The following is a 14435-nucleotide window of genomic DNA, read 5'->3' as shown; positions in this document are numbered from 1 at the left end:
GGTCTCCAGATTTCTGTGCTGCCCCTTTGATCAGCTCCTCCTCAGCTCCCTCCTGGTGAGGGCACGGTGTGAAGAAATTGCACTGACACTGAGCCATCAGGTTGTGTTTTCCTTGCTTTTGACAGACAAAATCATTGCCTGTAGTGCCAAAGTGCCCACAAAATTAATCTGAGCCCAAAGTGAAATGAATCACCACAGTGTGCCAAGCTGAGTCCAACAACCTTTTTTATTAAACAATTATAGCAAATGTTATCCAATATATAGAAAGGAAGCATGTAATAAAAATGAACATGGAAGTTTTACTCTTTGACATGAGTATATTCCCTACTTAAGGACTTAGAGTGGAAATTATCTGCTTGAGTCTACAGTGACTTTAGTGCAAGGAACAGAAATTTTGAAAAATGTTACAACAATCATTTTGGTGAGTCATGTCCAGCTCCACTGTCAACCAAAGACGCTCTTGGCTGGCTCATCCTTCGGTTTCTCAAAGACTGTTTCACCCCCTGTCCGAGCCCCGCTGAATACGGAAGGTGCTGCAGAGCCCATTTGTTCTTAGAAAAGAGAACCAGGAGACACAATCAGTGAAATACCACCCAAATTCAAGGGAGTCAAATTAGTGCTGCTGAAATACATATATGATAAATACTTCACTTGTCCATCAGATGAGGAACCCTTTCACTTGAAAAGGGCAATTAAGTCAATGTTTTACTCTGCTTAATTTCTTCCAGTCGAGGAAACTTACCACACTGCCTCATCACTTGGTAGGTTTTAGACTTTATTTCCTGGTTTTTGGCAAGGTTTCCTCTGGCTCCTTTGAGGTCTTCTTCCTTCACTGGAGGACGCTTCTTTTTCACAGGGGCTGGCTAAGAAACAGAACAACACATCAGTATTTTGTGCTCAAAGCACAGGGAACAAAGCTGCCTTCACCCAAAGGCTACAACATACAGAGTTGCTAACACAATATTTCACCTATTTCAGTTCTGAAATTACATACTCAACTCCCATAATCACAATTTCACTGCCCTTCCCAAAATCTGCTACCATTCTTACTGCTCTGAAATTGTCTTTTTATTGTACAGTCTTTGAAAGAGCAATGGACTGCTTAATTAAAAAAAAAAGAAAAAAAATCTTAGATTTTTCTCTGTCCAGCCCTATCTGCTTATTCTGCAAGTACTGATTGGTAATTCAAGAACCTGTCCAATAGAAAGGAAAAATCACTTTATTACTAAATTTGGCTTGTGCCTCAGTCGACTTACTACTTCTTTGGGAAACCTGTCAGAGAGATTCCAAATCTGGACTTGTCTTAAGTTCAAATAAACACTTGACCCATAGTTGATCATCTTAAATTTAAGGAACAAAAGTATCTAAGCACTCAACAGGGCTCTCTACTGAACACATCTAAAGGCCTGGACTTGGAACCCAAAGAAGGAGAAGGAAACCTAATACAGAAACAGATGCATCATCAGGTGGTGCACTGCTAAAGCCAAGTACTAATCTGTTCACAGTTTATTCCACTACAAGGAAACAAGGATAGCATTGCTTCATCAGCCTACCCCTATCTTTAAATTAGGACTGCCCAGTCAGACACAACCCCACTCTGCAGCAGCCAACACCATAAGCATTCCTCCATCAGTTTATTATTCCATGGACAGATTTTCAATGTCCCACCAGGCAGCCCTCATGGCAAGATTCAGGGGCACAGGGATATGATTAAGAGGAACAGAAGACCCCCACACTCCAACTCTAATAGATTTGCACACTGAAACATCAACAAGAAACTTCTCTGACCATCGCTACATATTTGGGCTCTGGCAGTGGTGGAGCCCACCCAGCATTTCCAGGCACTGCCTGTGAGGCTAAAAGCAGTTGTGGAGGGAAACAAATCCCTCAAGGCCTACGGATGGCTGGAGCAGCGAGTCCCGGGGAGCCTGCAGAGACAGTGCCTGCATGGCTGGCTCCTGGAAGGGTGGGCTGGCTCCACTGGAGCCTTCAGCACGATTTCTGCCTGCAGCAAATTCCTGGGAACGCTCAGAATAGCTCACTGTCAATCCCACTTGCATGTGTTGTGGGAAATAAAACATTTATGAGATCTCTGGGGAAAACACTCATGAGTAGTAAAGCAAGCGAGGGGAAAGGGTGTCAGCAAACCCTTCAAAATTCACAACACCTCGTGCATGGTTGTTCTGCTGGTGAGCCAAACATGCCCACAGCCAGGAGTCACCTGTCCTTCTGGAATGACAACTGGCACATGATGGGAACAGTCCCTCATGCCCATGGCATGCTCCACAGGCAGCCAACCCAGGAAGGGAAAAAGCCCCTTGCTTTAAGAGCAGTGTGAAGTCTGCAAAGGTCCTTCACCCATTATTGGTAACAGACAGTTACTGTGAGACTTCTACCCACCGGGACAAGGGAATTCCTGGGGACAAGATGAGGAAAGGTAGCTCTTGGCATGCACAAAGATACAGCCAGGCTCAGCAGAGCTCTTGAATGTCACCCAGTTATTTTAAAATAAACCATCTCATGCTTTGATCACAGAGGATTTTCCAGCAGGACAGTTGCTGTGAATTAGTCGGCCCCAGCTGAAGAGCAAAGCTGGTGCACAGAGAGGTTATGGTTAGCCCTGGCCAGCAGCTGCCACTGTCACAGCCCCACCACTGCTAACTGCTGCCAGAATTTCTGAGCAGGGGTTGCCAGGAGCCATTCCTGGCACGGGAGTGCAGCCTGTGCTTTATCTACTCCTGTCACAAGACAGAAAGTGCTACTTTACAAGACATACAACTGGGTTTTAAGTACGATTTTCTTTGGAGTAAAGAAAATCAGCTGAACTGAGTTACTCTCTATGGCTGAAGAACTGTGCTCTCCTACTTTCTCTGTGTTCCTACTCTCCATTGCACCACTCCTGTAAAACTCTCATGCTGAGGAGAGCTCTGCCAAGCACACTCAGCTTGTGATGCAAATGTAACATTTACCTGAAACCTCACCATTTCTGAGCTCATTTCAAGAGCACTTTGAAACACTGATTATTGTGGCATGCATTAAAGACAAACCATTAGTTATAAAATGAATATAAAAGTATTCATTTTATACAAAATTTCAGTCTCAAATATCTTATCCTAACAGTTAGAATTTTCAGTCACACTCTTTTCTCCTGCACGTTAATGCACTAAGCTTTACACAGGAACATTTCAGCACAGGCACCTCTTTGCAAAACAGAATTTCAGAATCACTGTCTGAGAAAGTGTGTTAGAAAGGCAGAGATTCCTCCATCTGTGAAACATCCCAATTCAGAGCAGGGGAAAGGATTTTTCCCTTTCTACGAAAAGAAAAATATTTAAGGTAAACCAGAACATTTTAAAGCTAAATTAATTAATCATGTAGAGAGCAGCTGCTTTTCTTCTTCACTGAATAACCCATGATAAGTATGTCCTTGTTAAAATATTTTAATCACACAGGTCACAGAGTAGTAAAGCTGAATTCACTGGTTAACCAGAGGAACTCGCTAATAAGCTTTTCCAAGCACAGCATCCAAACCAGTAGCAGGTTTGCCAGGCGCTGCTCCGAGGGCTGGCAGCGCACAGATGTCCCCGTACCTGTGACATAACTGCGGTGCTCCCTCGCTGAAATCCCTCCCAGGTCGTTCCCGACTTTGATTAAATCCAGCCCGTGAGCTCTGCGAGCGCCTGTTGTTTTTCTGGACTTATATAGAGCATCCGAGCGAAGTCATGGGCTGGGTCATGTTCCCGAAGCAGCGGCGGGATGATTCAGGTCGAGGCAGGCTGTTGTTGTCGGAGGTTTATTCCTGGCGATGACTCGGGCGTGCAGCACTCACCGGGCTGGGCTGACGGGGGCAGGCAGCTGCGGCAGCGGGGAAGCCGGGTCCCTGCAAAAACGCTTCCCGGGAAGTCCGCTGGGGCTCTATTTATAGCTTTAAAAGGCAAAAATGTTGTTATGGACACAAAATTGACTCTGAACCCTCCTGGGGGAGGGAAAAAAAAAAAGAGTGGGCATTGCTTTCCCAGCATAACAAAATATGTGCTCTCTAAAGATGATACAAACCCGAAGTCCAAAGCATAACTGTGCCCTGAATCACTTTAGCACAGGAATCTTTAACGGGAGAGTGCTTTGTGTCTTTTGGAGAGCTAATAAAGTAGAGTATGGTTATACCCTTACAGCTCTATCTCTGATTGTGCTCCAGTGCTGGCTCTTACACAACTGAGAGAGTAAAATCACTTTCTACTTCCAGCACTATCTGCAAGTTTAACCATTTCACCCACATCTGTACAGGAACAGCTTACTGAGACACAGATAAACTCAGTGTTCCCCACTGCACTTGCTGACAGCAGTAAAACCTTTCTCAGAACTTTTAATATTTGTTCTCTAAACAATTTTTTAATTAAGTAAAGCCCTACTATCTCTGAGCATGAATTCTATTTTTCATTACTGACAGAGGTTTGAGTGGAAGATTGTTTCCCTTTGTGTTTTTTATATGAAATCTTTACATCATGCAAAAAAAAAAAAAAAAATCAGCTTCTGTGACTGCACTAAACACCTACAAAGAACCAAGACTCCAGCCAGATAGGTTAATGTGAGAAGAGCAGGCATGGCAGACCTCCAAACACCTTCCACTAGAGTGATCAACTGTTGTAGTGGTAGAAATCTGCCCTAGCCTTTCCTCAGGCTCCGCCAGTGTTTTTAGGGTACAGAGAAGCACAAGAGGTAACAAAAATTTGTTTTTCACTATGAAAACATGACATCAAAGCAGAGCTCCAGCACTGTATGAGCAGGACTGTGGGATCTGTTGGCTATGAACTACTTCCCAGGCCTCCCAATGCCCAAACTGCCTTTAAGCTGAACTCTTTCCAGGCCTGAGATCTTCTCCTTTATTGGGGGAATTATTTGTAGGCTAAGAAGCAGTTTGGATGTTTCGTCCTTAGTTATTACTTAGGTTTTCTATTTTAAACCCATGTCTTAGTAACCAAAAGAAGCATTTCTGCAGAGCAGCAGTGCCCTTAGTAGGCCAACAAAACAGAAGAATAAAACACTGACCTTAGAAAAAACAGATTTTTTTTTCTGTTGTACAAAGTAACAGTTCTCTACTGAGATGTTTCTCTACAGTCCCACAAGTGTCACTGTTCTGACTATCTATTATGACAGCAAAATAACATTCTGCATGTTTAAAGCAAATTTTTAGAATTCAAGACACTGAACTATTATTTTCCCTTCAGCTTTCAAAATTGCTTCAGTTAATTGGTACTACATATTCCTCACTCAAAAGCAACAGAGTTGTGCTTTCATAGCAATTTAATCTATACAAACAAAATCAAACCACTCACACCTTGCTTGCCATTTGGGGCAGGTGAATTGCTTAGAGAGGCAGGCAGCTTATCCTGGGGTTTCTAGAACATCCCCAAAGCCTGGAGTGTTCTGTTCTCTTCCATTTCCTAAACCAGCACTCAACAAGGGGCACAACCATTTGTTTGCACAAATTATGGGCTATTTTTCCTCAAAGAAAAAGAAAGAACCCAGCCTAAATCTACATTTCTTAATTTTTAGAGTAGAAATCCTGTTCACCTGGTTGAGGTTCTCGAGATCTGTTAAATGGGACATGAATGACAATGGAACAAGATGGCTCCTTTATCCAACAGTGGCTATTAAAAATACAAGTTGTAATCTTCCACTGCAATAGGAATTGTGGAAAACTCCTTTGCTGGAGGAATGGTTCCAACTAAAATATATCAATGACCATAGAGAATTAAGTGAGTGTACACACGGCTGCCACTGTGGTCTCCAAATCTCAGGGAAGATTTGACTTCTCCAGGAAAGTGCTAACAACCTCTCAGGGGACTGACACTTTAGGTAGAGTGAAGATTATACTCTGAATTCCCTGTACAGGTGCAGTGGGTATGGGGCTGCTTGGATGTGGTAGGTGGAAAGTATGAAAATAATAGGGAAATGTAACAGAGGAGGTACAGAGGCAGGATTGGGTCCATCCTGTTCAGCTCCAGCCCTAAAAAAATCTTCCTCAGGAAATGGATCTGAGAGGAGCCTGCAAGGATTCTTAAACTTGTAAACAAAACTTGCATCTTAAGAACAATGGCTCTTCCTGACCAAACGGGACTTGCCATTAAGGTAAAGAAATATACTGAAATTAAAATCAACATAACAGGGTGCACAATTAGTGCTGATGTTAAACTCAAGTAGCAGAACTTGCTTCCCACAAGAGCACACCATAGACACTGAAATACAGGCACTCTGACACAGAAGAAGTATAAAACAAGTGTACAAATCTGTAATAAGTCAGACTTTATTGTAAACCATTATAATGTAATTACATCAGATACCCTTAAAAGTTTAAGGTAACACCACTGATTAAACAATATGGTCCAAACAGAGGGCAGCAGAATACAGCTGTTGGTTTTGCTCACATTGGCTATACTCTGAATTTACTTACAAACAAACCCCACATTCAATTTGAGATGGATACCCACACAAGACGAAACACCTACAAAAGAGTCCCTTTTTTAAAGATACTGCAGTTTTACTTTGTAAAACCATAGTAGTCATTTTCAGTAATTGAACTGGAAACTTCACCTAAAAAAGTTTGCACACCTATGCTGTAGATTTACTCTGACTTGGTGTGGCTGAATTTATTAGCTTTCACTACTGGTTTCTCCTGTAAAAAGCACAGCAAAGTTGCAAACACGGGTTAGTCAAGCACAGTGGCAGAGATTCCTTGTGATGCTCAGCTCTGAGCAGAGCGGGAGAGCCCAGGCCCCCCTCCCCAGGCTCGGCAGGGATCAGAGCAGACACCTGCCCGAGGGGATCACTTTGCATTGCTCTAATTTGCAACTCAGTTTCTGAGTTTTCCCTGAAGAAAAGCTATAGTACATTTTAGTTAGTAACATGAACAGACAGCATTCACCTACTTAAAGTAAGACAAGGGGACCTGAACATATTGAAGCCAGAACTTGGAAACCACACACTAGACAACACCAGTGTTTTAAGTTTATGCAGATGTGTCACAGGTCAGATACTAGGAACAGTTAATGTATTTAGGTTGACCACTCGTGGTAAATTCCATCTCCACCAATATTTGTGTCTCTTCACTAAGTCCCTTCCTCTTACTTTGGCATTCACTACATCACTTATTTTCTTTAAACAGAATCCTATTTTCTAAGCACAGCCTGAATTAAACCTTTGCTACAGGTTGTCCTGAAGTACATTTGCCAGGCAGAAATCTGAGTGACAGCTGGAGGATAATGCAAACATGGTGTTGCAATCTCACACTGGATCAACTCCTTATGAAAAGTCCATTTCAGACTGCACTGCCAGTACATTTTAACAAGTGGTAAGACACAGTGAAGCACTAAGCACACACTCCCTGCTCACACATGCAAGCCTGTCAGACAAAAGGACTTGTCCTACTCATAATTACTATTTCCAATTTTCACCTTACAGAGAGGAAAATGACTAGTTTTACATTTTCCATCTCTTTCACAATGGTAACAAAGAATGTATAGAAAAAACAGCCAAATTTTGTTACTTACCTAAAATTCTGAATAGAATTATTGTCTCAGTAGAGAATTTATTTTTTTCCCCTCTGAAGGTTGCTCCTCCTGTTACTACTGTGGTATTTAAAATACTTCTGTGTCTTTGGATCATAGTGCTTTACTACATCATCTGGCTAGCCATATCTAGATCTCACAAGAAGAGACATTTAAGCACTTAAGACATGAAAAACTAGGAATTCAGAACCTTTTCTATAACCACCTTCAAAAAACTGCTCCGTAGTGCTTCATACTGTTTTTTACTTGGTCAATAAGCTTGAGGTCTGCTCAAAAGAAATATTTTTACATGATTAAGGCCATAATTTTATACTGACACTTCACAGACTAAACATGAGACTAGAACCATTTTGATAATTGAAGTAACTGCAGGAGGGAAAAGGAAGATAAGATGCAAGCTCGCACAGGTAAATTTGTGTGCGCTGCTCAGTTATCTCAGCTGGCGAGGACAGCCATGGCTCCGCACTGGGATGTAGCATGTGTTCAGTAGCCTGAGCTCACTATCAGAAATAGAACAAATCCTATGCTAAAAAAATAAATGCTGACAATTGTGACAAGAGCCAGTCCCAGCTCTTAAATCCCTTTGGAAAAGTGAGCTGTAGGAGACTATTCTGTTGATGAATTCCTTGAAGTACTGTGCTTTTGGAGATGTGCGCCCGCCCAGTGGTCAATAGTCAAGAGAAGGTGCGAGTGATACAATCAATAAAAAACCCACACCCCCCAAACCAGAGGCAACACTGATTAGGGACATTTCCCCATCCCCACCCCCCCCCATGTCAAAAGGACTCAGGTAAGCTTCCACTGTCATTAGTCTCTAAATTTAGTCTAAAGGAAACACTAGTACTGTAACTTATTGCAGTTCTTACGTTTCAGTGCACAGTAACAAAGGTCAGGGGCTCAACTAAAACCTTGGGTTTGGTAAATGTTCCTTTGAGCTGGCTGGACACCCTGAGGTGTCAGAGCATCGTGTCCCCTTGGAAGCCACCAGGAAAAGGGATGCTGGAATAGTGAAAGTAAGCATGGGAGCGCACAGTTCAGTATTTACTAAGGCCCAGTTAAGTGGTCTGGATAATAAATCACATTAAGACCTAGTAAATCTATAAAAAAATGTAAAAAATCTTAAAAAGTTCTGAGCAGTTTTCCAATGAAACTGGTTTAAGGCTTGGAATTTTTCTGGTGTCCAGACACTACAACAGATTTTCATTCAAGGTCTGTTGTCACCTCTTTGACACATCGCCTTGTCCTGCACAAGGTTTAGCTAAGCAAGGAAAGCTGTCAGAAACAATCATTTAGAAAATATGCAAAGCAAAAGGATATCACTGAAAACATGTCTGCTAGGTTTCAGATCACCACGTGCTCTCAATTATCAGAAGAGACACTGAAAATCCCAGAAATGCTGCGGTAACAACTGCACTGTACCCCTTGGGGCTGTTCTTTCACTACTGAAGGATAATGAAACTTAATGGAAATTAAATAGGAGAAATTTTGTTGTTGTTGCTGTTAAGCACATTAAGTAGAAGATTGCTTTTCCAACAAAAAACAAGGGACAGAATTGTATTTGCAATATTGTAGCACAACTGCTATAATGAGATCACAGTCCTGTACTGCAGGCCCTATAACAGGAAAAGTATCAGAAATGTTCCATCTCTTTTGGGTCATTTGAGAGGTATGCACAAGAGACTTGCAGAAAAAGAAATAATTAGAGTATCCATAGATACTCATTTCACAAATAACTTATCACAATGGATTTTTGTTATACACTAAAGTGCACCTTTGTCAAATATGCAAACACCACCTCCTACTGAAAAAGGTATTTTCAAATTACATGGTCAAGAGCACACAGAGGACTGCATTTTTTAGTGATATTTGGTGACTTCAGCAGTGACAGAGCTTTTCTCTTTGCAATCCCTTTGTCTTAAATCAGGAGACAAGGATAAATAAGATTTTCATTACAAATCTTTTGACCTGTTCTGCACAAAAAAGGGAACGGTACCCATTTCTCTGATAAAGAGAATTTTTAAATACAACTGTATGAAAATATAACTTAAATATAAAATAGTCAGATAGATTTGAGAAGACTTGGAAAAAAATCTTTGTTCCACCTATTAGTTCCATAGGTACCCGGTAGCAAGTAAACATTTGTACTTAAAAAAATAATGTTAAGTTACAGCTTGTAACCATAAACTATTCTGCTCTAGGAATTATGCTGCAAAAGCCAGTTTTAGTAATAAAACACACTCCTTTAACTTAGTCAACTTTGATGCCTTTTGGAGAACTCCATACACTGTCCCATCAGTAACTGAAAGTGAAAGATTCTGTATCTGTTCTCTCTGATCTTCTCTGACACCTCCCACACGAATCCTTAGTGACTCGTCCATTTCCCACACATGATGAGGAGACATTCTTGCATAACTGGTCAGTGTGTTTGTAGTGCAACTGAACTGGAAGTCTTCCAACTGCTTTGCCTTCTGTTGGTAGACCTTGCTTCTAAGTCAGTTTGTATGAAAAGGGAGATGCAATTGCAACATTAAACCCCACTGACAGAAGTTTTTGCCATGAAACCTGCAAGTCCACAGGCCAAGGAATGTGTCATACGGGCAGACCAAAGCGATGCTTCTTCTTCTTGATGGGCTTTAAGTTGGTCAGTCTGCGCAGGTCCTCCTCAGCATCCGACTCCTCCATCTCATCATCTGCTGAAATAAGGATCTAAAAACAAATTACAGCTTCTGAGCACGTGGAGCAGACTCCTTCTTTCTACTTTTAAACTTTACTTTTTTATGCTTGCAAAGCATCTTATTATTTGCTCAGGAAAGAGCTTAGAACACAATTAGGATTTACTGTCACGTCATTGCAGATACTATCAGAAACCTCCAGTAAATTTTGCAGAAGGATGGATGCATATTAATCTCACTGCAGCCCACTGACTCTGAACCCAAAGAGTGATGCCAGAACAGTGGAGGCAGCTCGAGAGAATATTTAAGGTCTTGATCCACACTGGTAACAAGGCACTCACATTACCTGGCAAGCCCCATATAAATAGCACTGTTTATCACACAGAAAAGTTACATTAACTTACTAAACCTAAACCAACTCACCTTCAAATAAACCACCCATCTTTCAGCTGAACTAAAAACTGCTCACTTAATGTAATTTAGAATAACGTTATGCTAAGGCAGCTATGTAAATAGTTCTCAAAAATCAGGTCAGTTGCCTCCACCAGCTCCCTTTCAGTTTAAGCTATTAACCTCTCTTCGAATTAGAATTGTCTATTAGTTTGGATTCCCTGTAAGGTTTTTTTTAGAAGCACTTGCAGCACAGCTCACTGGTGGTATTTACATATATTATTGTGTCTTCCTGCCCATCTGCAAGCAAATTACCTGCCAGAGTGGTACAGCAATGACTTTTTCCTTAACTGGTTCTCAACTGCCAATGCCAGGAGCTACTGCTAGAGGTACACGCTCAGCAAATCAAACCTAAGTTGACAGTGCTACAATGAAATCAGTATCAGGAGGGATGAACTGGATTGATATTGCATTAACTGCAATAATTAACTCTACATACTTCTGACTCTGACTCCTCATGTGATGCTGCTCTCCTGTATCGGACTTTACTTCCATTTCTTGAATCTTGTCCTGCTTCCTTTTCTTCAAGTTTAGCTTTTGTCTTCCCTTTCTTCATAAGGAAATTATCTACTACCCAGAACATTAACGCCTGTTAAAAAGAAGGGGAAAGCAACAGTTCAGCTTTCTTCAGAGTAGAAGAAAGTCCAAATACTGACCAAATGAGCTTGAAAATAATTCTCAATTGGCCAAAAGCTAAATCTTGCATAGGCACAGTGTCACATATCTTATTACACCTTTCAGGAATGCTCTAGAGCCCAGCTACTTTATCCCTTAGTGGAAGAGAAGAAAATCAGAAAAGTAGTGATTATTCACAGTGATTGTATATTAACTCTTCATGTAGCAATGCTTTACCAGCAGTTACTACATGCAAGGACACCCTCTGTCTATGGCTCTAATCCCTAAATCCCTGATTGCTGCAAGAGTGTACTTTGGGAAGGATGACTGCACGCTTGCCCTTTTCCTCTGCTCCACCACAGGTCAGCTGCTATTAGCTATGGTCAGACACAGGACACTTCACAGGAGTGTCCTTAGACCAACTGCTTCCTGAAGCAAATTTCTCTGTAATTTTATAATCTCTGTGTCAGTCAATCTACTGAAGTCATCAGGCCAAAGGAGTCGTCTAAAAGACATTTCTGCCCCTCTCCTGAACCTGGTTCTTTTGCTCCATATGGATTTCAGCTTTGTAAAAATCTACATATTCAGACAATTTACCCATTCTTTAGCAGCCCTTAGATTAAATTAAGCACCAAGGTACAGAGTATTTTAAGGACTGATGTTAATTAATGAACACATGGCAGAAGGATATCCAAGTAAACATCTCATGAAGTGAGTGGTACTAACGTTAACAAAGAAGGGAACTATCAGCATGACGATTGCCAGCTCCAGCTGGGGGTTCTCTATGGGGTTCAATAAAGCCACCTGTGGAAAGAAAAGGACTGAATTCAGCTCACAGCAGCATGTGCACCCAACTGGCTTAGGCAGGGCAATGTTCATGTACAAGCTAATGTGACAGAAATAATGCAGGTGAACCAAAAAAGGGCAGCTTTGAGAAAAGTAAAGTATTTAGGACAGCTCATAAATTACCACAGATAAGTAAGTGGGGCTGACAAGAAACTTATCTCTGTCATTTTTGTTTACAGAAGACTGAGGAGTTGCCTTAGAATCATCTTGAACATTTTAGAGCTGCTCCCAAGGAACATGTTGCAGATCCATTTTTAGGAAATTTAAACAGAGCAGAGTTTTACAAAATACCCAGTAAGGAGAACAGAGTTCCTGAAGTAGTCCAGGGCATATAACAGAGCTATCTGGTTTTAATGGGCAGTAACAGCACCACTTTGAATATATGGTTGCACAGAGTCCATCAAAATAAAGGTTAATCCAGTCAGCACCAGTGGATTCACTAATCCACCACAGATTTCTAAAAGTGTACACTTCAAACCTATCAACAAGGTCAGGCAAAGAAAATTCTTCAAAATACTACAAGAATACAAAATAGCTGTAGGGAAGAATTAGAGTTAAGAAAAGAAATAACCACTTAGTAGTTTCAAGGGTACTTCAGACAAGGAGATAGAATTAAATTTTGGATATTTCAGTTTACAGAAATCCTCCAAATACAATATGATATTCCTGGCAATGGATAAAGGTCTCATTAGCAGTATCCCAATTAAACTAAAAGAACATAACACTACTACAGAGTTAATTGGCAATGAGTGTAGACAATCACGATGCTTGAGCCAAACCAATAAACACTGCTGGAAGTCTTTACAGCTTCCACCTAAAATTCACTTGTCTGTAAAAACACCAACCTCTTTCCACTGAGGTATAAGCAGCACTATGATGATGATGGTTTTCTCAAATGTCATAATCATTATGTACAGAGCACATTGGCCCATCCAAGCACTGCACTGCAGGGGGTCACCTGCAAGAAAGAAGAAAGGTTCAATATATGCATAGGTTTGATTTACTTCATAGTAAACATCTTAAAAAATCAGTTTTGGAAGAGACAGCAGAGCAGCTAAATCCTCCAGAAGTGCCTTCTCCAATTCCTTCAGTGCTCCTCCTTCCCCTCCCTCTGCCTCACCCCAGCTTTCAAAAAGTATCAGAAACTGAATCTAACAGGACTTGTCCCATCCAGCAGTACCTGTGATATGCTCATACTGTTTCATATAATCTGATGAAAGCAAGACAGACAAACTCTTATTGTGTTTATCCTCATATTGTTAATTTTTGATCCTCTGTCATGACATATTAAGTGTCTTAAAGGGGAAAATTTAGGGAAACATGGTTGGGGAAAACACATTTCCCTTCAGTCTAAATAGAACTTAGATTTCCACCATTGTCTCTGGGCTACCTTAAAGGTATCTTTCATCTCTACAGAGTGAGTTACCATAAGTAACCAATTGAAGGTGCAAGAGCTGCTATAAAAAATTAGGCTGAATAAAAAATTAGGATAATTTTCTAGTTCCAGTGTGAAAGGGTTTGAAATTCTGCTGCACCTGAGTGCAGGAGGTGCACTCAAGAGAGTGAGAACCTCAGTGCATGAAGTTATCTGCCAGAACATAAAGAAGACCACAAATATTTGAACAGGAAAACTTAAGCACAAGATTACACTCTTTGAAAGAAGGCAGAGAAAGAAAAAGAAGACAAAAAAGGGGAAAAAAGAGGATTGGTAAGCCTAACAAGCTTTGCAGGTGAGTTTGAAGCTGCACTTCACCAGAAAACAAAAGCAAGCTCTGGAGAGGGGTGACAGATTTTTAGTCTTTGCAGCAGCCTCTGCAATCTCATCAAAGGCAGCTCCAAACCCTCAGCCTGGGGATGAATAATGTGCAATGGAAAATCAGATGCCTTTATGTGCTTGTAATGCATAATGGACAGTTGCTGCTTCCTTTTCTGGAACACTCCTGAAGGCTTTCAGTATTAATACTTGGTAATAGTCTGAGACTGAGGGTTTGCTGCTGAAATGCTACACAGAGAAACTGATAAATCAGACTGGAGTCCAAAACAACAAATACTTCCTAACCAAATTTTACAGGATCAGTTTCTGATCAACACTCAACAGTCTGAGAGGAAAGCAATTAAAATGCTCAAGTTTTACAATTAAATATTGCAGTTGCAGCTTCTCTTGCAAATGAAGAGCTGGAGGAAAAAGATGCATCAAATACAATTTCCGAGCTCTGCCATGGAGAAGCAAAGCCAAGGAAAGAGGCCACAGCACAATTCAGTTGCCAGTGGAGTTTATAACCACCAG

General features: G+C 41.1%; 2 protein-coding genes across 3 annotated transcripts in view; both read right to left on the bottom strand.

The window, feature by feature from the left end:
* Positions 1 to 208: 208 nt before the first annotated feature.
* Positions 209 to 14367, bottom strand: MUSTN1 (musculoskeletal, embryonic nuclear protein 1). Of its 2 annotated transcripts, XM_059856284.1 has the most exons (4): positions 14356 to 14367; positions 3591 to 3664; positions 743 to 863; positions 209 to 551 (listed from the first exon to the last, which is right to left on the bottom strand). In XM_059856284.1, the coding sequence occupies exons 2-4, from the start codon at positions 3597 to 3599 to the stop codon at positions 445 to 447; spliced, it is 237 nt and encodes a 78-aa protein (XP_059712267.1). In that variant the 5' UTR covers positions 3600 to 3664; positions 14356 to 14367; the 3' UTR covers positions 209 to 444. The 2 variants fall into 2 exon arrangements, with proteins under 2 accessions (XP_059712267.1, XP_059712266.1); XM_059856283.1 differs by lacking the exon at positions 14356 to 14367 and having other exon boundaries at positions 3591 to 3915.
* Positions 6287 to 14435, bottom strand: part of STIMATE (STIM activating enhancer) — a 32740-nt gene continuing 24591 nt past the window's right edge. Inside the window, exons 5-8 of the mRNA XM_059856282.1 lie at positions 12994 to 13106; positions 12029 to 12106; positions 11127 to 11276; positions 6287 to 10271 (exon numbers count right to left, since the gene is read on the bottom strand). Of these exons, the coding sequence (XP_059712265.1) occupies positions 10155 to 10271; positions 11127 to 11276; positions 12029 to 12106; positions 12994 to 13106 (458 nt within the window). The 3' untranslated portion in view covers positions 6287 to 10154. The remainder of the gene's footprint in view (positions 10272 to 11126; positions 11277 to 12028; positions 12107 to 12993; positions 13107 to 14435) is intronic.

The sequence above is a fragment of the Haemorhous mexicanus genome, chromosome 11, assembly GCF_027477595.1.
Source record: "Haemorhous mexicanus isolate bHaeMex1 chromosome 11, bHaeMex1.pri, whole genome shotgun sequence".
Taxonomy (NCBI): domain Eukaryota; kingdom Metazoa; phylum Chordata; class Aves; order Passeriformes; family Fringillidae; genus Haemorhous; species Haemorhous mexicanus.
Note: the sequence above shows the minus strand (reverse complement) of the source record. Positions and strands in the feature narration are given on the sequence as shown.